This window comes from Sturnira hondurensis, unplaced genomic scaffold, assembly GCF_014824575.4.
Source record: "Sturnira hondurensis isolate 20B ecotype Veracruz unplaced genomic scaffold, ASM1482457v3 Scaffold0001120, whole genome shotgun sequence".
Taxonomy (NCBI): domain Eukaryota; kingdom Metazoa; phylum Chordata; class Mammalia; order Chiroptera; family Phyllostomidae; genus Sturnira; species Sturnira hondurensis.
Genome location: NW_028073751.1, coordinates 1,999,197 through 2,023,305, shown reverse-complemented (window position 1 = coordinate 2,023,305; position 24,109 = coordinate 1,999,197). Strand labels below are relative to the sequence as shown.

The following is a 24,109-nucleotide window of genomic DNA, read 5'->3' as shown; positions in this document are numbered from 1 at the left end:
GTATTCCAAGTCATGAAATCCAAAGACCTACAGCCAAGATTGCTTTATCCAGCAAAGCTTTCATTTAAAATGGAAGGACAGATAAAGTGCTTCTCAGATAAGGTCAAGTTCAAGGAGTTCATCATCACCAAATCCTTATTATATGAAACGTTAAAGGGACTTATCTAAGAAAAATAAGATAAAAACTATGAACAGTGAAAGGACAGCAAACTCACAGTTATTAACAACCACACCTAAAACAAAAGCAAACCAAGAGGACAGCTAGATCAGGAGTGGAACCATAGAAATGGAGATCACATGGAGGGTTAGCAACAGGGGAGTGAGAGGAGGAGAAGGGGGAAGAAGGTACAGAAAATAGCATAGACAGTAGGTAGAAAATAGATAAGGGGGAGGGCAAGAATAGTAGGGGAAATATAGAATCTAAAGAACCGGAGACACATGGTTATAAACTAAAGGGGGGGGAATGGTGGAGGAGGGGTTGTGCAGGGTAGAGGGGAATGAAGGGGGGAAATAGAACAACTGTAATGTTATAATCAATAAAAGTATATATATAAGAAAAAAAACCACAGAGGCCAGATGAATATATGGTACAACATTTTTCAAGTGCTGAAAAAGGACTAACTATCCACCCAGAATTATACAGCCAATGACAATATCTTTCAGGAATGAAAGGGAAATTAAGACATTCTCACATAAAAGAAAATTAAAAGAATTTGTCACCAGCAGACCTACCTAAAAGGATGACTAAAGAATATTGTCCAAATAGAAGGTAAATAATAACAGAAGGAAACCTGAAACACTAGGAGGAATGAAAGAAAAATGAAATGAGTAAAAATAAGGGAAAAATATAATGGACTGTCCTCTTGGGTTTTAAAAATTGTGTTTTTATAGTTAAAGCAAAAAATTATGCCAATATAATATAATCCCATGTACATTACATATGAATGCCATTACCAGAGTTACTGCTGTTGTTTCTTTGCTGCACTTTCATCTTTGGCCATTTCTCTCTCCTGATTAGCTCTCTTTATGAAATGTTAAGTGGGTTTATCATTTGGGGATGAGGAAACCATACAACTACACAATTAACATTTGCATATAACTGGGTAATGGATGCACAGTGCTCAGTTACAGACAGACTTTGAAAGAAATGTGATCATCCACTGATCCTGATGGGCATTTATGTAGTGATTTGTGTACCAAAGAGCTAGCAGCAAAGTTGATGTTTTATGCAGTTACATTGAACAAACTATGGCAACTGAAATTTGTATCATGTTGGGAGACTGGTGTTACTTAAACTGTGGTATTTGAAATTGGTGTATATCAGATTTGTGCAAAGCAAGGACTGTCTGTATCTGATAAAAGTCTTGTATATAGAATATATAAAGAACTCTCAAAACTCAGCAGTAAAAACCAACAACCAATTTGGAAAGTGGACAAAGGACACCAACAGACATTTCACCGAAAAGGATATGTGAATGGCAAATAAGCACATGAAAATATTTTTAAAAGATTTTACATATTTACTTTTAGAGAGAGGGAAAGGGATGGACAAAGGGACAGAAACATTGACTGATCGCCTCTTGCATGCCCCCATGCATGTCCCCAACCAGGGACCTGGCCTGCAACTCAGACGTGTGCGGTGACTGGAAACAACCGGCGACCTTTCAGTTTGCAAGCCAAAAAGCTCGGTCCGCTGAGCCATACCAGCCAGGGCTGAAAAAATGTTTAATGTCATTCGCCATTAGAAAGATGCGAATTAAATCCACAGTGAGATATCACTACACATCTATTAGAATACCTAAAATAAAATGATGGTAATACTAAATAATAATGACAATGTGGAGAAACTGTATCTTTCATGCATCGTTCATTGTTGGTAATATAAAATGGCACAGCTCTCTGGAAACTGGGATAGTTTGACAGTTTCTCATAAAACAAACTGTGTTTATCATACAACCTAGCGTTTGCAGTTATAGGCATTTATCCCAGAAAAAAAAGAACTCTGAAACAACTCAAATGTTCTTCAACAGGTGAATGGTTAAACAAAACTGTACATCTGTACAATGAAATACTACTCAGCATTAAAAAGAAAGAAATCTTTGATATGTGAAGTAACTTGTGTAGATCTCAAGTGTATTATATTCACTTAAAAAAAAGCAAAACTCAGAAGATTACAGACCATGTGATTCCATCTATATAACATTCTTCAAATGCCAGAATTATAGAGATGGAGAAAAAATTAGTGGTTTCGGAGGCATAGGGACAGGAGGGAGTGGGTGGGATGATGAGGCTCACCTACAAAGGAGCACAATGAATCTGGTGGTGAGGGAATAGCTCTATTGCTTCGTTGTTCTGATGGTTACATGAATCTATATATTGCATAAAATTGTTTAAAATGATGCACACATACATGCAAATATGTACATGTAAAAGCTGGTGAAACTTGAATAAGGCTTGTACTTTAGTTTTTTTAGTTAACAGTGTTACACCTATGTCATTTTCTTGGTTTTGCTATTGTGCTGTTGTAATTTAAGATGTTACCATTGGGGGAAGTGGAATAAAAGATACCCTCTACAATTTTTGTAACTTTCTGTGAGTTTTTACTTATTGCAAAATAAACAGCTTTCTTTACCTTCTTAAAAAAAAAGGCCTTTCTGAGGGCAAGTTACACATTATTTTTGTGAGGCAGAGGTGACTTGTTTCTTACTCTGCTCACTTGCCTGTCATCCCCCAGCTCTTTGCCTGGCCAGAGTCTTCTGGTATGTTGTAGGGAGAGCATTTCACTGTTGTAAGTAGGATATGGTATCCTATCGATGTGATTACTCTACTAGGAGCTTTATCTTTTAAAAGAGACTGAACTCTGACTGGTATGGCTCAGTTGGTTGGGTGTTGTCCCACAGGCCAAAAGGTTGCTTTTAATTTCCGGTCAGGGCATGAACCTGGGTTGTGGGCCTGAAAGAGGCAATTGCTGTTTTTTTCCTCCTCTTTGTCCCTTCCTTCCCTTCTCTCAAAAAATTAAAAAAAAAATCTTTAAAGAACAAAAGGAGAGAGAGGCTGATTGGGTCCTGGCTGGGTAGCTCAGTGCATCATCTCAATATGCCAAGGTTGCAGATTCCATCTCTAGTCTGGGCACATACAAGAAGCAAGAAGTGAGTGTGTAAATGGTGGAACAACACGTTGATGTTTCTGTTTACCCCTGCTTTCCTCTTTTTCTCTCTCTAAAAATCAATAAAAATTAAAAAAAGAAAAAAGTTTTCTGCTATCTAGAAGAGGGCCTTACCTGATGCTGGTACTGTGATCTCAGATTCTTGCTGCCAGAACTCTGAGAAATAAATGTTTGTTATTTATAAGCTGCAGAGAGAGAGAGAGAGGGAGGAAGAGAAACTCATTTTTTTTGGTTGGTGTTTCTGTGGTGTTTCTGGAGAGAAAACCTGAAGGTAATAGATGAGCAATTTGGAACTGACAGCTACTCATCATTCTACTTTTCATAAATATTCGTGCCTTTTAATTTTTCTTGAAAGATAGAGACGCAAACACTGTGACACAAACCACTGTGACATTTCAGACTCTTTATAAATACTATACTCTGAAATTGAGAAGAAACAGGGAGTGTCACAGATATCTAATTAAAATCTTTTATTCACCTCCAACATTACTTTATTTTAAAAATCTTTGAGTGCAGGGTTGGGAGGGCTTGAGAAAAAATTGCTTGAGATTTGAATATAGTGCCTACAGCAATTTAGCCACTTCAAACAGTTGAACAAATTGTACACCTGTAGTTAGATTGACAGTGAGTTAATTTTCATGAGCAGATTGCTCCCACTGTGACATCTCTTCACCACAGTTTTCTACATCCAGGTTTCCCTACCATGTTGCTGGATTGGGCAGAGCAACACCAGGATATGTCCTGATTGTAAAATATAGAGAACCAAGGTGTGGGTTATTCCATCTTAGACCTCAACCTTTTCGTGTGAGGTTAGGGGTTGAAGGTAAGCTTGCATTACTTTCCTTGAATTCAGTGATTTCAACAATAAGACTTTTCAATCTTCCCGAACATTGGAAGTCAGACCAGGATAAGAGAGCCGTAGAAAACTTTGAGTGTGTTTTTGGGGCAGATCGCTATACAGGAAGACTCTGGGAACATCTTAGAAGATATCAGGATTTCTGATAGTACACAGTAACAAAAATTTTGAGTCCTGGAGAATCAGTTCTTTGAGGGTGGGTATCCATGGTGTAGAGCATGGGAGTCCTGGGAAGATGTCTCTGGTCGATTTAATTAATCATCTCTTTGTACCTTAGGCAAGACAGGCTGAGGTTAAACGGCTCTTTCGCCCCATTGAAGAGCTGAAGAAGGACTTTGAGGAACTGAATGTTGTCATTGAGACTGACATGCAGATCATGGTGCGGCTGATCAACAAGTTCAACAGTTCCAGCTCTACCCTGGAAGAGAAGGTTGCTGCGCTCTTCGATCTTGAGTATTATGTCCACCAGGTATTGTATTTCATTGTCCCTAAGGCTGAGTTTTAGCTGACAGATTCAAAGATAACCTCCCATCCTAAACTCTACGGAAATATATTAGCATCTTTATCTCTTTCAGATTGCACAGTATTTTTAATCCAGGCCAATATCTATTGTAGTGAAGATATGTTCTTAGAGGCCAGAGCCGACCTCTTCTTTGTTTGGAGTATTATCTCCTTTTTTAAAAAAAACACTGATGATATAGCAGAGATAAAATAGATGTGGTCCTTGTTCCATGTAGCTCACAATTGGTAAGAGTGAACAATGAAATAAAAGTCAATGGAATAATAATCAAGTTAACAATTTAATAATGAGATAATTTAAGATTGTCTTGAGGGCTCCAGAGACTAATGTAGAAATGTATAACAGAGGAACTTAGTCTAGTCAGGGGCATTCTAGTCAGGAGGCTTAGTCTAGTCAGGAGGCTTCCCTGAGGATGTGACATTTAAGCTGAGCATTCAAGGATGCTAGCCAAAGAGGGGAGACGAGAGTAGGGAATGGCAAACTATGGCCCATGGGCCAAATCTGGCCCACTGTTGGTTTTTATAAATAAAGTTTTGTTGGGATACAGTCTTACCTATTGTTTATGTATTTTTTTAATCATTTTGGGCTGTTTTCAAACTATAATGGCAGAGGTGAGTAGTTGTGACAGAAACCATATGGCTCAGAAAGCCAAAAATATTTGTTATCAGGCCCTTTAGAAAAAGTTTGCCAACCCTTGGATTAGCATTCTAGGCAGAATAAACAGCATGTGCAAAGATTCTGAGTCAGAGAACTTGGTGAGATTGAAGACCTGGAAGAAGATAGAGTAACTGGAGCATAGTGACCAGGGAATGGGGTAGCAAAGATAGAGAGGAAAGGTTAGGGAGTCAAGAGGTGGGGTTGGGACTATGAAGTTCTCTCTGATTTTATTCTTGAGCCTAAGAACCATTGGACAGACTGATCAGACTTGTGCTTTAATTATAATAGTTAATATTTATTGAGCACTATCATATAATGGGCTCATATTCAAGTGCTTTGTACATATTAATTTATTGGCTTCCACAACTGACTTATAAGTAGGCACTGCACTTTTATTAATCCCATTTTATAACTGAGGCAAATAAGGTCCCAGTCGGGATTGCCCGAGGTCACCCAGGTAATGAGCGGTAGAGCTGGGATTTGCAACAAAGCCTGTCTGACTCAACACTCGGCTTTAACCTTTTGGCCATTCTGCCTCCCACAGGATGCTGGTACTATATGAATGAATCTCAAAAGGGAATAAGTGAATCTAAGGGAAAAGAGCCAAAAAAAGCCATTTATTTATTCAATATATTAATTTATTGGGTGCCTTTTAAGTCCCAGGCACTGTTCCAGGCACTTAGGATGCATCTGTGAACAAAATTGGAGCTTACCTTCTATCAGAGGCAGATAGACAATAAACATAACTAATAAGTAAATTATAAATAATATGTTTGAAGGTAATAAATTCTGTGGATAAATAAAAAGAGCAGGGAAGGGAACGATCCTCTCAGGCAGGAGAAATAGCAAGTACCCTTAGCCCCAAAGTGGGAGCTGTCTAAGGTGTTTGAGGAACTGCAAGGAAGTCAGTGCTGCTGGACCTGAGAGGAGAGGGAGAGAAGTAGGTGACTTAGAGCCATGATGGGAGGAAGATTGTGGAGCTCCTTGTAGGCCATGGAAAAGAACGAAATTGAACATTACTAGAGGATATCGAGCAGAAGAATGACATGATGTGACTTATTTTTATTTTTATATATTTATTTTTTAAATATATTTTATTGATTATATCATTACAGTTGTTCTATTCCCCCCTTCATTCCCCTCCACCCTGCACACACCTTCCCCCACCTTTCCCCCCTTTAGTTTATGACCACGTGTCTCAAGTTCTTTAGATTCTGTATTTCCCCTACTATTCTTCCCTTCCCCCCCTCTATTTTCTACCTACTGTCTATGCTATCTTCTGTATCTTCTCCCCCCTTCTCCTCCCACTCCCCTGTTGCTAACCTTCCATGTGATCTCCATTTCTATGGTTCTACTCCTGATCTAGCTGTCCTCTTAGTTTGCTTTCATTTTAGGTGTGGTTGTTAATAACTGTGAGTTTGCTGTCCTTTCACTGTTCATAGTTTTCATCTTATTTTTCTTAGATAAGTCCCCTTAACATTTCATATAATAAGGACTTGGTGGTGATGAACTCCTTGAACTTGACCTTATCTGAGAAGCACTTTATCTGTCCTTCCATTCTAAATGAAAGTTTTGCTGGATAAAGCAATCTTGGTTGTAGGTCTTTGGATTTCATGACTTGGAATACTTCTTTCCAGCCCCTTCTTGCCTGTAAGGTCTCTTTTGAGAAATTCGCTGACAGTCTGATGGGAACTCCTTTGTAGGTGATTGTCCCCGTATCTCTTGCTGCTTCTAGGATTCTCTCCTTCATTTTCATCTTGGCTAATGTAATGATGATGTGCCTTGGTGTGTTCCTTCTTGGGTCCAACTTCTTTGGGACTCTCTGAGCTTTCTGGATTTCCTGGAAGTCTATTTTCTTTGCCAGATTGGGGAAGTTCTCCTTTATTATTTGTTCAAATAACTTTTCCATTTGCTCTTTTGTTTCCCCTTCTGGTAACCTTTATAATTCAGATGTTGGAATGTTTAGAGATGTCCTGGAGGTTCCTAAGCCTCTCCTCATTTTTTTCAATTCTTGTTTCTTCATTCTTTTCTGGTTAGATGTTTCGTTCTTCCTTCTGTTCCATTCTGTTGATTTGAGTTCCAGTTTCCTTTCCATCACTATTGGTTTCCTGTGCATTTCCCTTCATTTCAATTACTTTAGCTTTCATATGTTCCTCTAATTTGTGACTATAATCAACCAGTTCTGTGAGCATCCTGATCACTAGTGTTTTGAACTGTGCATCTGAGAGGTTCGCTATTTCTTTTTCTCTTAGAGTTATGGGCTCTGGGGCTTTGAGTTCTTTTTGAGCCATATTTTGGACTGTTTGTGCCTGTTACAAATGAGGGGTGGAGTCCTAGGTGTTCACCAGGGCAGGGCAAGTCAGTTGCTGGGTTGTAATGCTGTATGTGGGAGCGGGGTCAAGGGAAAGCAATGGTGGTCCCCTCTGCCGCCTCCGCCTGCCGGGACCGCGCATCTGTTCCATTGCACGCGAATGTGCGACTGTGGTCAGCCCACCACCTTGCTCACTCACTGGGTTTGCCCGCTGGGGCCTGTGCAGTCCGTCTCACTGCTTACTCCTTTGCTGGTTTATCTGTGCGCAAATGTGTGGCCACGGTCAGCCTGCCCTGCACCCTCACTGGGTCTGCGCTGCTACCCTGGCTGCCTGGGTCGGGGGATCCTTCCTGCCCGACCCTGCTCCGCTGCTGGCTCTGCCCCTCTTACCAGTTGAGATTTGTTATTGTTGGACTTCTGTATAGTTCAATTTTCTGTTCTTTGGCTGCTTTTTTGTTTACTAAACCTTTGTTGTATTCAAACTTGATTGTGAGAGAAGGCACAGTGGTTCCGCCTACGCCTCCATCTTGGCGGAAGTCCCATGATTTGACTTATTTTTAAAGAATCTCTCTGGCTGCTGTGTTGAGATGCAGACTAAAGGTCGGGGGTTGGCGTGGGAAGAAGCAGGGAAACCGAGTAGGAGGCTATTGCAGTAATCCACACTAGATGATGCTGGCCCAGGAAAGCTGTGTAATCATAATCAAAGGCTTTTTGAGATCCTCACCAAGACACAGATCTTCACCATCCTCCAATGCATGACAGTGTCCTTGTTCTCTATAAACTAGGCTGAAAGACTTTCTTTCTTTCTTTAGGATATGCCAGCCTTTGTGGTAAGAGAGGGTGAACATGTACTGTATCTGCAGGAATGACGGGACAGCCTCTTCATCTTCTTTCTCTGCTTATAACTCTTTCTCAGGCCTCAAATAGCAGGTCTGTGATCCTCTTAGAGGAAAGAAGTGGACCTGGGTTCTCTTTTCTCTTTGCGGGCTTTCTCTCCAGGGTAAAAAACAAAAATTCCAGTAGCTTTTTTGTTACAGGTATTTATTTAAAGGACTAAGGATCCTAGGGCTTATTGGCTAAGTCAGTCTTGCTCTGATGTTGACAGCTTTTATTTTCTTATCATCTTAACATACTTGGATAGATCTTTAGTTACCAGGTTTCTGTAATCTCTTCCTTTAGTTGCAGCATAAAAGGCAAAAATGACTACAAAGCTGAAAATACCTGGAGGGGAGAGAGTACACAGGATGCTAGCCGAGCCCCCAACAAATGTCTTATTTCCTGCAAGCTGTGTGGTTACCTGGATGTGTCATCCCTAGGGTGACATCCTCTTTTGCTTTTATAGGTCACTGGCTGGGGTAAACAGTTTCTTAGATATCACCAAACTCAGCCTAAGGTCAGCCCGGTAACCCATCCCCTGGTAGAGGGCACACTTGCCCTGTTGACGGAAGAGTCATAAATGTTTTGGGTCATTAGCCTTTTGGTTGGAAATATAAGGTTCTCTGTTGGGGCTGGTATGTCAGGTTTCCCTGCAACAGCGTTAAGTTGTGATTTCACGGGGGCATCAGTGAAGGTACAACTTGGCCTAAAGTTCCAGTTGCAATGGGGAATTGGGTGATGCAGTGTTGGCTTTGAAGAAGATAGGACTTTTCTTGCCAGGAACTTTACTGGTCCACTCCTAGACTCACTGATTAGAGGTTTTGAGAACCATGGGCTTCAAGGACTCAAACTGGATCTGCCCAAGCATTCCTCACAGCCATATTTGAATTATTAAACAGAATTTGTGAAAAGCAAAACCGTGTGTGTGGGAAACACTTTGTGAGTTATTTATGAGCAGCAGCCTCTGTTTGCCCATCCACCCTGGGGCCACGTGTTTGCCTTCCCTCACATGACTTCTCAATTATTTACCATCATTTCTCCCTTTCTCTATTTCCTTGGCTTTCATTGCCTTATCAGTGTTCTCATTCTCTTTTTTCCTCCCAAGTGTTGGCACAATTCCCTTCTGCCCCATTCTTTATGCACTCCCTTCCTCTACCTTGAGCTCCTCTCCTCTCTACCTGTCTCACTCCATTCTGAAGGCATCCTGGGAAAAGTTTTGGCCCTAGACCCAGATTTTGAAGCTTGAGTCTTCTGCAGCGGGCAGAATGACTCCTTTCTTCCTCATCTCTAGTGAAATATCAAATGAGAAAACATCTTGAGAAGGCTGAAGTGCTTATGAATGTCAGCATTTATAGCACCATGAATTATCTTTGTAGTAATAAAGATAAATAATCTAGCAACTGTGGACTCTGACTTGCGCCAAGATGGAGGCATAGGTGGAAACACTGTGCCTCCTCTCACAACCAAGTTTAAAGTCAACAAAGTTTCAGTAACAAAAACGCAGCCAAAACACAGAAAATTGAACTATACGGAAGTCCGACAACAACGAACCATTCAGCCAGACTGGTAAGAGGGAAGGAGCCAGCAGCAGAGCAGGGTGGGCAGGAAAGATCTTCTGACCCAGGCATGCAGGCAGCCTTGGGCAGATCCCAGGTGTGTGGTAGCAATAGGCAGACCCAGTGAGGGCGTAAGGCGGCAGCTGGCTGACCTTCGTGCACACATTCGTGCACAGATAAACCAAGGAAGGAGTGAGCAGTGAGACAGACTGCGCAGGCCCCAGCAGCGGGAAGGAGCAGAGGGGACCACCATTGCCCCTCTTTGACCCTGCCCCCACATACAGCATTACAACCCAGCAACTGACTTGCCCTGCCCTGGTGAACACCTAAGGCTCTGACCCTCATATGTAACAGGTGCGAACAGACCAAAATATGGCACAAGAAGAACTCAAAGCCCCAGAACCAATAACTCTAAGCGAAAAAGAAATAGCGAACCTCTCAGATGCACAGTTCAAAATACTGGTAATCAGGATGCTCACAGAACTGGTCGATTTTAGCCGCAAATTAGAGGAACAAATGAAGGCTAAACTAATTGAAATGAGAGGAAATGCACAGGAAATCAATAGTGATGGAAAGGAAACTGGGATTCAAATCAAGGGAGTGGACCAGAAGGAAGAAAAAAATGACCAAACAGAAAAATATGAAGAAACAAGAATTCAAAAAAATGAGGAGAGGCTTAGGAACCTGTAGGACATCTTTAAACGCTCCAACATCCAAATTATAAAGGTTACCAGAAGGGGAAACAAAAGAGCAAATGAAAAGTTATTTGAACAAATAATAAAGGAGAACTTCCCCAATCTGGCAAAGAAAATAGACTTCCAGGAAATCCAGGAAGCTCAGAGACTCCCAAAGATGTTGGACCCAAGGAAGAACACACCAAGGCACATCGTAATTACATTAGCCAAGATGAAAATGAAGGAGAGAATCCTAGAAGCAGCAAGAGATAAGGGGACAGTCACCTACAAAGGAGTACCCATCAGACTGTCAGCAGATTTCTCAAAAGACACCTTACAGGCAAGAAGGGGCTAGAAAGAAGTATTCCAAGTCATGAAATCCAAAGACCTACAACCAAGATTGCTCTATCGAGCAAAGCTTTCGTTTAGAATGGAAGGACAGATAAAGTACTTCTCAGATAAGATCAAATTCAAGGAGTTCATCATCAGCAAGCCCTTATTATATGAAATGTTAAAGGGACTTATATAAGAAAAATAAGATGAAAACTATGAACAGTGAAAGGACAGCAAACTCACAGTTATTAACAACCACACCTAAAATGAAAGCAAACTAAGAGGACAGCTAGATCAGGAGTCAACCATAGAAAAGAAGAACATGGAGAATTAGCAACAGGGGAGTGGGAGGAGGAGAAGGGGGGAGAAGGTACAGAGAATAAGTATCATCGATGGTAGGTAGAAAGTGGAGAGGGTGGAAGGGAAGACTAGTAGGGGACATACAGAATTTAAAGAACTTGAGACACGTGGATATAAACTAAAGGGGGGGGAATGGTGGGGGAAGAGTGTGCATGGGGGAGGGGGATGAAGGGGGGAATTAGAACAACTGTAATGGCATAATCAATAAAATATATTTAAAAAAGAAAAAAAATCTAGGAAGAGCCTTTGTGACTCTGGGCTGCATTGTTTCAGGGTGTTCAGAGTGGCAACTTTCTGTTCGGGATTCACATGAGCTTTGCTATGTAGCCATCCCAGGCACAGAAGGACAGGACTCTGAGGCCTGGTTTTGTACCCAGAAAACCTGGAGAAAGGAGGATCAAAGGAGAGGCAGTGAATTCTTAGATTTTAAAATCAGAGTATTTGAGGAAGGAATGCTTAGTATTATTTGTGCTTATGTCAGTAGAGCACCCAGTTCTGAGTCTCCCCAGTTAGCTGTGCTATAGACCAATAATCATTCCTCTTCATAAGGACAGTTTAGGGCAGAAAATGCCAGCCCTGGCTTGGGGCCTCTGTGCAAACTTTATGTGCACTTCATGTCCCTAGATTGGCCATTTCTTCAGGTCTGTGGTATCGAGGACCCATCCATTTGTATTGGGACAGATACCCCAGATTGCCTTAAAAAAAAAAAAAAGCAACTCACAGTTGATTTTATTGTAGTAACACTTTTTTTCCTGACCAAATTCCTTCATTTATTTAATTATTATTTATTGAGCATGTAACTATATGCTTAATCAGTAGACCTGTAGCACAGTGGACAGAGACAAAACCCCTTGCTATTGTAGAAATAATGTCAGAATGTATAAGAACAATCGTCTAAGTGGTAAAAACAGGCTAGGTAGAGTGAAGTACAGTTTTAAAGAACTTAATTTCTCTGTGAGACCCCTCTTCACTTTGGAAGGACACAGGTAGGCAAAGGCTGTGTGGTGTTTGGAGGAAAAAGGTGGGTAGCAGTCTCGCTGTTGTTGGGCTCTGCCGTCCTGGGTTTTCCCGATGATTTGTAGAGTGGGATCAGCATGCTGGCAAGAGGCAGCTCCCATAGCAGCAAAGATATTTTCAAGGGAGACTTGTAGCTACTACATGAAGAGAACAGGATCCAGTGATCTTTCTGAGGAAGTATTTCTTGTTCTAGGATAGTAATGAAGCTTGGGGAGTGAGATATCCCCTCTTTCATAGAATAACAGGTAGATTGTCTGGGCTTGAGGCTTTGAACCTTAAATGATAGCCCAGACCAGTGCTGTCCAATGGAACGTCATGTGATGATGGCAATGTTCTGCACTGTCCAGTAATGACCACTAGCCAGAAATACAGGTGTAGACTAAAGCCTTTGAGAAAAAGACCTTTGTGCAGATTTTATCATGAATTTCTTCAGATTTAGTCCATGTTGGACTGCATGAAGTGAGGCAGAGGGAAGAAAGGGTACTAGTATTACTTTTTTCCTGTTATTCTTCCAGGAAATTTAAAATTTTAGTTTGTTTTTACAAACCCTTTCCTAATCAGAAAGGCAGCCATTGCTTTTTGACTGCCTTTTACATTTTTTTTGAAGTCACTAAAATGCTATGAGAAGAGCTGTTCTTACCTTGATGGCAGTACCGTACTGAGCAGTGCCTTCATTGCAGATGGATAATGCGCAGGACCTGCTTTCCTTCGGCGGCCTTCAAGTGGTGATCAATGGGCTGAACAGCACAGAGCCCCTGGTGAAGGAGTATGCTGCGTTTGTGCTGGGGGCTGCCTTTTCCAGGTGAGCAACAAGAACGGTCTGCTCATCAACCAGGATTGTTTGGGCTCTTCAGGTGAATTCTAGCTTCAGATTGAAGCACCTGGAAAAAGGTTACACTTGAACTCATGCACATCCCCTTCCCTGTTTCACTGTTATCTTAGACTTATTCCAAGTAGATAAGAATTTTAACCCCTGTTGTCACCATTTATACCTCTCTGTTCCCCCTTATCTTATATATACATATGAACCTTTAATGATATATTTTAGATCACATTCTCTGTTTTATTTGAAGCTAATATAAAGCTGTATATACCAAACATAGATAGTTGAGAGGAAGCGAAATGAACTGCAAGAGTTGATCCTTTTGGAAATGAAGCTGCATACATTTTGTGATGTATAAATTATGAACCTGACCAAGGAGGGTCTTTTGGGGGGAGATGTGTCTTTTTACTAGTTGTCTGGAACCAATCAACATGCAGTCAGATTATTGGACTCTGGGTTGAGAGTTGTTAAAATTTCTGTTAGTCTCACTTGTATTAGAAGTCTGATGTCTCCAAAGAGTGGATGCATCAAGGTATGTGGGCACCACTTCATTATACTCATAATTTTAAAAGTCAGGATGTCTTCAAACTTCAGTTGGTCTATTAGAAGTATAGTTCCTTCCAGCTTTGAAAATATGCTCCTAAGACCATTGTTTCTCTAAAATAGAAACCAATACTCTGATTCTTGCTGTAAGGCGATGGGTGGTAACTATTAGGGATTGTCTTGCTTGGATGCAGGGATTGGTGATTTTATAGGAGAAAGGATATTCTGAACATATTCTTTGGCAGCTTTGTTTTGAAGAGATTTCCTTTGCCTTTCATCCATGCTTATCTTTTTAAATTAGAATCTCAGTCTGGTGTCCACTCATTCTGAAAACCTTCAGTATCATAGTAAATTAAGGGGCAGGGAAGCCCAGAAGAATTGTTCTATGGGGAGAGACTGAGTGCACTGCAGGCCTTTGTTTCCCTTATCACTAACCTGTAGGGGCAACTTTTCCCGAAATCCCCCTGTCCACCACCGATGAGAGTAAACACTACTAAGATATGATCTACTTGGGGAGGAGAGGTGGCTGATCCCTCAAAAGGGAAGGGCCTTGAGCCCCTTCCTCCAGGGGCTTTCATTGGGTTGTAATACACAGGAATAGAGGGTGGCAAGGATCAAACAATAGATAACATTTCAAAGAAATCTGAGGGCTTAGTCTGAGTCAGTGTCTGTCAGGAAGGGGGTTTGCAGAGACTTTAGGGTTTCCTGCTCAGACCCTTAACATATGAATGAAAGCGCTCTTAGCAGAGCAGGTTTTACAGGATTTTGAGGAATTCTTTGTGATGCCAGATTTTTCCCCAGGATCTTCTCTGGCAGGGCAAGGAGCTGCACCCCTCCCCATCAGGCATTCAGGCTTAAGGGGATTAGAGCCAGGAAGCGCTTCTACCAGAGGACATGGGGACTTGGGCTATGTCACATAGCTGGGGGGCAAGCATCCATGGCTCGCTCTTTGTTGCAGCGCCCCCGAGTCCTTCCATGATGGCCTCCCAAGTGATCATGTCTGGCTTAGGTTGCTCTGAGCTGTGAGGAGACTTACCTGTCATCAACATTGACCATGCTTTGGGGGCAGGGAGGAAACTGAGACAGCATTTGCTACCAGAGTCAAGCTTTGTCTCCTGTGGCTCGAATTCCAGAGGTCACTTGCTCATCCTTAGCCACGGCGGGGTAGTTACAATTCCTGAAACCAGGCAGAGCGGTTCACAACACTAACCCACCTTCATCTTGAAGCCCTGGTTGTCCGGTGGTTGTGTTGTCAATAGTCAAGGTTGTGGCCTCCAATGTACTCCATTTCTCTTGGTCTCACCTATTAGAGCCACATAGTCTCCCAGGATGCTTGTACATCTGCTGGAAAGGTGGAGAATCTGAGTTTGTCATTGGTAGTTGTGATCTCAGCCCTGGAGAAGTCCCAGGTCTTATCTTCTTAAGGCTTTAGGGGTTTGAGAACTTACTGAGCTCACTTTTGTTTCTCAAGCCATAAAAGAACTAAATCAAACATTTAATTTGTCTCTCTAGTTCCTGTTTGGGTATCTTTTCCATAATCCCATGTACTTTCTTTCCATTTTCAATCTGAACAAATGATCCTACTTGTTCCTTGCCATTGCTTTTGGAAACACACTTTTGGGGGGAAACTGTGTAGCATCTTTATGTCACTTCTTAGCTAAAGTGACATCTTTATGTCCCCTTAGCTAAAGGGGACTAAGTGACTTGAGAAATATTCATCGGGGCTGCTTAGCAGGCCATAACCCATCTGGGGGCTCTGCCAATATGTGATACTGTTAAGACTTTTCTGTGATTGTATTAGGGTAAGACCATGTTAACATTTATGCAATATCACTACAATTTTAAATAGAGATAAATATAAAATATTGCAGTTTATTGTTTTGGTGACAAGCATACTGCTGTATTCAAAATGTTCTAGCTGAGCTTTTGATGGCTCACGGGAGGGCTGTTGCAATGACAACATGGTATCATGCCAGAACTTTTGGAAGCCAGCAGCAGGCTTTTGAACATCATGAAAATGTCAGTGTTTCATGCAAAGAGGAACTTGATGCAAGGTAGAATATTTCTATGCAGAGAGGCAGTTTTCAGTGTACTCATCTGGTATTCATTATTTCCTCTTGATGTCCTGAGTACTGGTGCTTCAGCTCCTTTCCTGCCCCCAGCCTAGCAGTGTGCATGAACACACCACATGTGTGTGCACACACATGAACGTGCTCGCACGCACATACACAGAGTGATTGGATGAGCGTGCTCTTTGTCAGGCGTCTATTTAAGGGATAGTGAGCACATCCAGCATTTGGAGGTGTTATTTAGAGGTCATTCCTTCCAGTTTTATGCTGATGTGCAAGAATACTGCTCAATCAGTCCTGGCTGGGTGGCTCAGTTGGTTGGAGCATTGCCCCATGCACCAAGAGTTTGTAGGTTCAAACCTTGGTCAGGGCATGCATGGGAGACAAATGATTGATGCTTCTCTCTCACATTGATATTTCTCTCTGTGTCTGTCTTCGTCTCTCTCTAAAATGAATAAACATATCTTTGGGTGAGGGTTAACAAAATTAAAAAAAATAATACTGCTTAGTCAGTCTAGATGTTTGAGCATTTGGGAGAACTAGACAAGTCACTATACCTAAAGTCAGAAAATCTAGTTTGTCTTATCTCTACTATTTCCTGGATGTTTCCTATTGGCAAGTGATTTGACCTTTCTAAACCTTACCTTTTTCACTTATTAACTAGGAACAATAATAGGTGTCCTCTGCATTCATAAGGTTAAGTGAATATGAAATAATATACAGTAAGTCCTGTGAAAATGCTTATAAAGCACCTATCAGTGATAAGGGGCATATAACATCATCATACTTATGGTGTATCCTTTTTTACTATGAGGTAATTCTTATTTCTTTTTTTAAATTATGTTTTATTGATTATGCTGTTACATTTGTCCCAGTTTTTCCTCCTATGCCTTCCTCCTCCCACCCCCACTCCCTCAGGCAATCCCCCACCTTCATTCATGTCTGTGGGTCATGCATGTAAGTTCTTTGACTACCCCATTTCCTATACTGTACTTTACATTCCCATGTCTATTCTGTAATTACCTATTTGTACTTCTTAACCCCCTCACCTCTTCACCTCCCTCTCATCTCATGCTCTCTGTATCCATGATTCTGTCTTTGTTCTTCTGGTTTTCTGAGTTTGTTTTTTAGGTTCAATTATTGATAGGTATGTATTTATTGCCATTTTATTATTTGTAGTTTTTATCTTATTTTTCTTAAATAAGTCCCTTTAACATTTGATATAATAATGGTTTGGTGATGATGAATTCCTTTAGTTTTCTCTTGTCTGGAAACTTTATCTGCCCTTTAGTTCTAAGTGATAGTTTTGCTGGGTAGAGCAATCTTGGCTGTAGGTCCTTGCGTTTGATGACTTTGAATCCTTCTTTCCAGCCCCTTCTTGCCTGCAAAGTTTCTTTTGAGAAATCAGCTGACAATCTTATGGGAACTTCCTTGTAGGTAACTTTCTTCTTTTGCTGCTTCTAGGATTCTCACATTATCTTTAATCTTTGACATTTTATTATGATGCATCTTAGTGTTAGCCTTTTTGCATCCATCTTGTTTGGGACTCTCTGTGCTACTGGACTTGCATGTTTATTTCCTTCACCAAATTAGGGAAGTTTTCTTTCATTATTTTTTCAAATAGATTTCTAGTTTCTTGCTCTTTCTCTTCTTCTGGCACCCCTGTAATGTGAATGTTGGAATGCTTGAACTTGTCCCAGAGGCTGTTTACACTATCCNCACATTATCTTTAATCTTTGACATTTTATTATGATGCATCTTAGTGTTAGCCTTTTTGCATCCATCTTGTTTGGGACTCTCTGTGCTACTGGACTTGCATGTTTATTTCCTTCACCAAATTAGGGAAGTTTTCTTTCATTATTTTTTCAAATAGATTTCTAGTTTCTTGCTCTTTCTCTTCTTCTGGCACCCCTGTAATGTGAATGTTAGAATTTGTCCCAGAGGCTGTTTACACTATCCTTGTGGGGTTTTTTGGATTGTTTTTTCTTATTATTTTGATTGGTTGTTTTTTTCTTCTGTTGCAAGTCATTGATTTGATTCTTGGCTTCATTTACTCTACTGTTGTTTCCCTGTAAATTATTCTTTGTTTCAATTAGTGTGTCCTTCATTTTTGACTGGATCTTTTTTATGCTGCAGAGGCCCTCACTAAGTTCCCTGCACATTCTTATAACCAGTTGTTTGAACTTCGCATCTGATATAGATTGCTTACCTCCATTTTGTTTAGTACTTTTTGGGGGTGTTCATCTGTTCTTTCATTTGGGCCATGTTCCTTTGTCTCCTTATTTTGGCAGCCTCCCTGTGGCTTTTTAAAAAAATGTATTAGGTAGAGTTGCTATGACTCCCTGTAATTCTTATTTCTTTTGTTTTTACAGTACAAACATTTACTTCCTCATTTTCTCTTCTGTTAAGGTGTTTACATTCTATGTATTTCTTGATGTGCTAATCTTGCTGCTTCATGAGGGTAGGCAACTAATCTTGCTGCTTGATTTGTCTGTGTGTTTTAATTGTTTAATAAGACTGCCATGTGTATTTCTGTGGGTGACAAGATCTTTTCCCTTGTGTTAAATACGAATGATTATTCCAAGATAAAAAAGAAAGAGTTAACAAAAATGTAGTTGATGTGGCCACTGAATATTACTTGGACACTGAAATAGTTTATTCCCTTATTTAAATATTATTCACACTTATTTGTGGGTTGCACAAACTCATTTTCTGCTGTTTATTGCCCACTATAAGGCATCTTTTGCATAAGAAGATATGTGGAGATAGGGAGATGGGAGTCTGATGCTTTTGGCAGCTTTGTCTTTTTATGGTTTCTTCTTCTTTTTTTTTTTTTTAAGAAAAGCCTCCTTTCTTCTTCAAGTCAGTTATTTTCAGTGGCTTTTCTATTACCTCAGTTCATCTCGTGATGGCACCTGTGTGTGTCTGTCTACAGTCTGACCTACTAGATGTCTGTGGAGTCCCAGATAGGTCATTATGTTTCTGTGCGTAGGAGGTCTCACAGGCCTTGTGAATTTTAGAGGCCAAGCAGCCTTCTGTAATCTGATTTTTCTTTTACTTCTTAGCAAAGTGGCTGCCTCCTTTTGTTTTCTTTTTATTTCCCTGTATGTAACCTTGACCTTTTAACTGTCAATAGTTAAATTATCAAGAAATTGGTGTGCTTACTTTAGGGAACACTGGCTTTTGCTGTTCTCATGTCCTTGCCTCAGTCACTTTTGGTGTCCTATATTCATCTTTAATTACTCTCATTTTCATCTACATATGTATGAATTATTATGCAATTACATGGGCTTGTAAGTGCTCATTGTATACAGTACTTTTGTTTGAACTGTCCACAGTTTTCAGGCTTTCATGGCCTTGTGCCTGGAATAAAAGGGCATGTATATATACATGTGGCATCAGTCATGTGTTTCAAATAAACAACCTATCCCTACATCTACAAGAACTAGAGGAACAACAACAAACTAAGGAAGTATAACAAACAAAGGAACAACAACAAACAAGGGAAGAACAAGGAAGAAAATAATTGTTATCAGAGGAGAATTAAATGACACAGAGACTAAAAGAACAATTCAAAACATCAGTGAATTTAGGAGTTGGTTCCTTGAAAAGATAATCAAAATTGACAAACTTTTAACCAGACTCATCAAGAAGAAAAAAGAGATGACCCAAATAAGTAAAATCAGAAATGAAAGAGAAGTTACAACCAATACCATAGAGATACAAAGGATTGTAAGAAATTGCTATGAACAACTATATGCCAAGAAATTGGACCATCTGGGTGAAATGAACAAATGTCTAGAAATGTACAAACTTCCAAAACTGAATCAAGAAGAATGAGAAAGCCTGAATAAACTGGTAACAGCTAGTAAAAATGAAGTAGTATGCAAAAATTTCTGGCTCATAAAAGCCCCGGACTGGATGGCTTCACAGGTGAATTTTACCAAACATTTGAGGAAGAACCAGTTCCTATCCCTCTTAAACTATTCCAGAAAATTCAAGAAGAGGGAAGACTCCCAAACTCTTTTTAAAGGTCAGTATCATCCTAATTCTAAAACCAGATAAAGACACAATAAAGAAAGAAAACTACAGGTCAATATTTCTGATATACATAGATGCTAAAATCCTCAACAAAATATTGAATATCTAGATTCTCCAATACATTAAAAAGATCATACACCATGACCAGGTGGGATTCATCCCAGGGATGCAATGATGGTACAATTTGCAAATCAATAAATGTAATATGCCACATAAACAAAATGAAGGACAAAAACCACATGATCATATCAATAGATGCTGAAAAAGCATTTGATAAAATCCAGCACCCATTTATGATAAAAACACTCAGCAAAGTGTGAATAGAGGGAGCATACCTCAGCATAATAAAAACCATATGTGAAAAACCTATAGCCAATATTATACTCAACAGACAAAAACTAAAAGTTTTTCTCTTAAGATCAGGAACAAGACAAGGGTTTCTGCTTTTACCACTGTTATTTAACATAGTACTGGAAGTTCTAGCCACAGCAATCAGACAAGAAAAAGAAATAAAAAGGCATCTAAATTGGAAGAAGTAAAACTGCCATTTGTAGATGACATGATAATATACATAGAAAACCCCAGAGTTTCCACCAGGAAACTATTTAACCTAATGTGTGAACTTGGCCAAAGAGCAGGATATAAAGTCAATATGCAGAAACTGATGGTGTTTTTGTATACCAACAATGAAATATCAGAAAGAGAAAATGGGGTGGGGGGAATCCCATTTACTATAGCAACAAGAAAAATAAAGTACCTAGGAATAAATTTAACCAAGTGGATAAAAACCTTTACTTGGGAAACTATAGAACACTGGAAAAAGAAATCAAGGAAGATACAAATAAATGGAAGTATATACTATGTTCACAGATTTGAAGAATTAATATTAAAGTATTTGTACTATCCAAAGCAATCTATAGATTAAACACAATTTCTATTAAAATATCAATGGCATATTTCACAGATCTACAAGAAATATTTCAAAAATTTATATGGAACCAAAAAAGACCTTGAATAGCCTCAGCAATCTTGAGAAAGAAAAACATACTGGGAGGGATTATAATACCTGATATCAAACTATTCTATAAGGCCACTGTAATCAAAACAGTCTGGTACTGACATGCCCCGACTGGCATGGCTCAGTGAGTTGGACATTGTCCTGAAAAGGGTTGCTAGTTTGATTCCTAGTCAGGGTTGCAGGCCAAGTCCCTGGATGGGGGCAATTGAGAGGCAACCAATCAATGTTTCTTTCCCTTTCTCTCTTCCACTCTTCCCCTCTCTCTAAAAATAAATAAGTAAAATCTAAAAGAAAAAGGAGGAGGATGAGGGGGAGGAGAAAGAGCAGACACATAGATCAATGGAAAAGAATAGAGAGCCTAGGAAAAAACTCATGTCTCTATGGTCAATTAATTGTTTGACAAGAGGGACAGAAGGATACAATGGAGCAAAAATAGCCTCTTCAATAAATGGTGTTGGGAGAACAGAACTGGTACATGCAAAAAAAAAAATGAAACTAGGACACCAACTTATACCATACACCAGAATAAACTTGAAATGGATAAAACACTTAAGTATAAGTCATGACACCATAAAAATCCTAGAGGAAAACAGGAAAATTTCAGATATCTCATGTAGTGGTGTATTTGCTGACCTATCTCCTAGGGCAAGGGAAATAAAGGAAAAAAATAAACAAATGGGAGTACACCAAACAAAAGTTTCTGCACAGAAGTTTTTTAAAAGAAACCATAATCAAAATGAAAAGGGAACTGACCATATGGAGAACATATTTGCCAATGATACCTTGGTCAAGGGATTTATCTCCAAAATATATAAAGAACTCATACAACTCAATGCCAGGAAGACAAACAATCTAATTAAAAAATGGACAAAGGACCTGAATAGATACTTCTCCAAGGAGGACATACATGTGGCCCATAGACATATGAAAAGATACTCAATATCACTGACCATCAGAGAAATGCAAATTAAAACCACAGTGAGATATCACTGTCAGAATGATGGCCCTTCTAACATACCTGTCAGAAGGGTGATCATTAATAAATCAACAAACTGCTATGGCTGGTGTAGCTCAGTGGATTGAGCGTGAGCCTGTGAACCAAACAACCATGGTTCGATTCCCAGTCAGGGCACATGCCTGGATTGCAGGCCAGTTCCCAGCAGGGGACTCACAAGAGGCAACCATACATTGATATTTCTCTCCTTCTCTTCTTCTCTTCCCCTCTAAAGATAAATAAATAAAATCTTAAAAATAAATAAATCAACAAACAACAAGTGCTGGTGAGGATGTAGAGAAAAGGGAACCCTAGTGCACTGTTTGTGGGACTGCAGACTGGTGCAACCACTGTGGAAAACAATATGGAATTTCCTCAAGGAAACTCAAAATGGAACCACCTTTTGGTTATATTCCCGGCAGTGGAATCTCTAGCAGTGGGAATATACCCTAAGAATCCCAAATCACCAATTCAAAAGAACTTAGGTATCCCTGTGTTCATAGCAGCACTGTTTACAGTAACCAAGTGCTAGAAACAGCCTGAGTGCCCATCTGTAAATGAGTGGATCAAAAAACTGGTATGTTTACACAATGGAATGCTATGCAGCAGAAAGAACTCCCACCTTTCATGACAGCATGAATGGAACTGGAGAGTATTATGCCAAGTGAAGTAAGCCAGTCAGTGAAGGACAAATGCCATATGGTCCCACCTATAAGAGGAATCTAATGAACAAAATAAAATGATGAACAAAATAGAACCAGAGGCATGGAAACATGGAACAGAGTGACAGTGACCAGAGGGGAGTGGAGATGGGGATAATGGTGGGGAGAAGGGAAAGGGACTAGTCAAAGAACCTGTATGAATGACCCATGGACATGGACAATAGTGAAGGAATTGACTGTGGGAGTGTGGGGTGGGATGGATGGAGTAGGGCAAAGGGGGAAAAATTTCAACAACTGTAATAGAAGAATAATTAAAAATGATAAAAAAGAAGTGCACATGAGCATTATGTTCTTACCACACCTGAAATTTTTCCAGAGTATTTTGTAATCATAGACATCTCTCTGGCAATCTATAACATCAACCTCTACGTTCTTTTGGAAACTTTATTTGTTGGCTGCCACATAGGTAGACTGTAGGTAGGTAGACTGTAAGTAGACCCTTGGTTCTTACATATCCTTATTCTCTCTCCTTTTCCTTTATGACAGCACCTTCTTGCTATCTCCTAATTATAGCTATTCACCAAGATTTTTCTGGCCGTATGCTCTTTCTCTGTTTTCTCCACCAGTGGTCCTATTTCTTCCCATGGTTTCAAATCCTACTCCAATGTTTATGTTGAAGTCCAGACTTGCTCCTCAGTCCCATCCTCCATTTCTACTAGACTGTCTGTCTAATTGCACCTCAGAGTTAAGAAGAAAATGGAATTCATTTTTGTTTCTTTCACAAACTAGATTTTTCCTCCCACGTTCTTTTTATCTATTCTTGGAGGTATGATTGTCCCAAGCTTGAAACTTTTGAGTGATGTTTTAGTCTTCTTTCTCCCTATTTAGTTGGTGAATGTGGAGTTTTATTTCCTCTGTTGTTGTCTACTTAACAACTATTTTTCTTTTTTTAAATCTGCCCGTGGAACCTTGATATTGTGAGGGAAGCAACATGTTCAGGGAGAAGATGCCCTCTCCCACTGCTAGGAAATGAACCATTGATAATCTAAAGCAAGCACATTAACCCCATTCTCTATGGACATAGATTGACTTAGAAATGGGCATGTGACCCAGTTCTGACCAATGAGACATAAAGATATGTTTGCTGAGAAGGCTTCTGGGAAGGATTTTGCTCGGATATAATAAGGTAAGGAGACCCTACCTACTCTTCCTGCCTTTATTGCAGTTGTCTTGGAGCTATAACAGTTGGCTGAGGTCAGTGAGGTGAAAAGCACAAGGACAAAAAAGCCTTCATGCTCAGGAGCATAAAAGAGAGGAAAAACCGAAGGAAACTAGTTCCTGTATGATACAGTTTAGCCACTATCCTGACTTTGGAACCAACTACTTCTAGACCTTTGTTGTGAGATAGAATTAAATGTTTGTTTGTTTTTTAAAGCAGTGTTTGACATTATTCTGTTACTTGAACTGAATACATTCATATTAATAAAATTTTGAAAATCTCTCCCAGATATTATACATTCTTTAAAAATTCACCTTTTTCTAGTACTCATCTAGATTTGCAAATATTCATTTGTTTGACTGCGCGTTTGCTGTTGATAACCCCTGTTAGACAGTAGGAGGAGGATGTGATTCT

At 39.9% G+C, this 24,109-nt stretch overlaps 1 protein-coding gene across 4 annotated transcripts in view; it reads left to right on the top strand.

The window, feature by feature from the left end:
- SIL1 (SIL1 nucleotide exchange factor) overlaps positions 1 to 24,109 on the top strand; it is a 238,163-nt gene that overhangs the window by 153,933 nt on the left and 60,121 nt on the right. For all 4 annotated transcript variants that reach the window (XM_037061431.1, XM_037061441.1, XM_037061422.1 and 1 more), the window contains exons 6-7: positions 4,300 to 4,491; positions 13,007 to 13,128. In XM_037061431.1, coding sequence (XP_036917326.1) covers positions 4,300 to 4,491; positions 13,007 to 13,128 — 314 coding nt within the window. The remainder of the gene's footprint in view (positions 1 to 4,299; positions 4,492 to 13,006; positions 13,129 to 24,109) is intronic.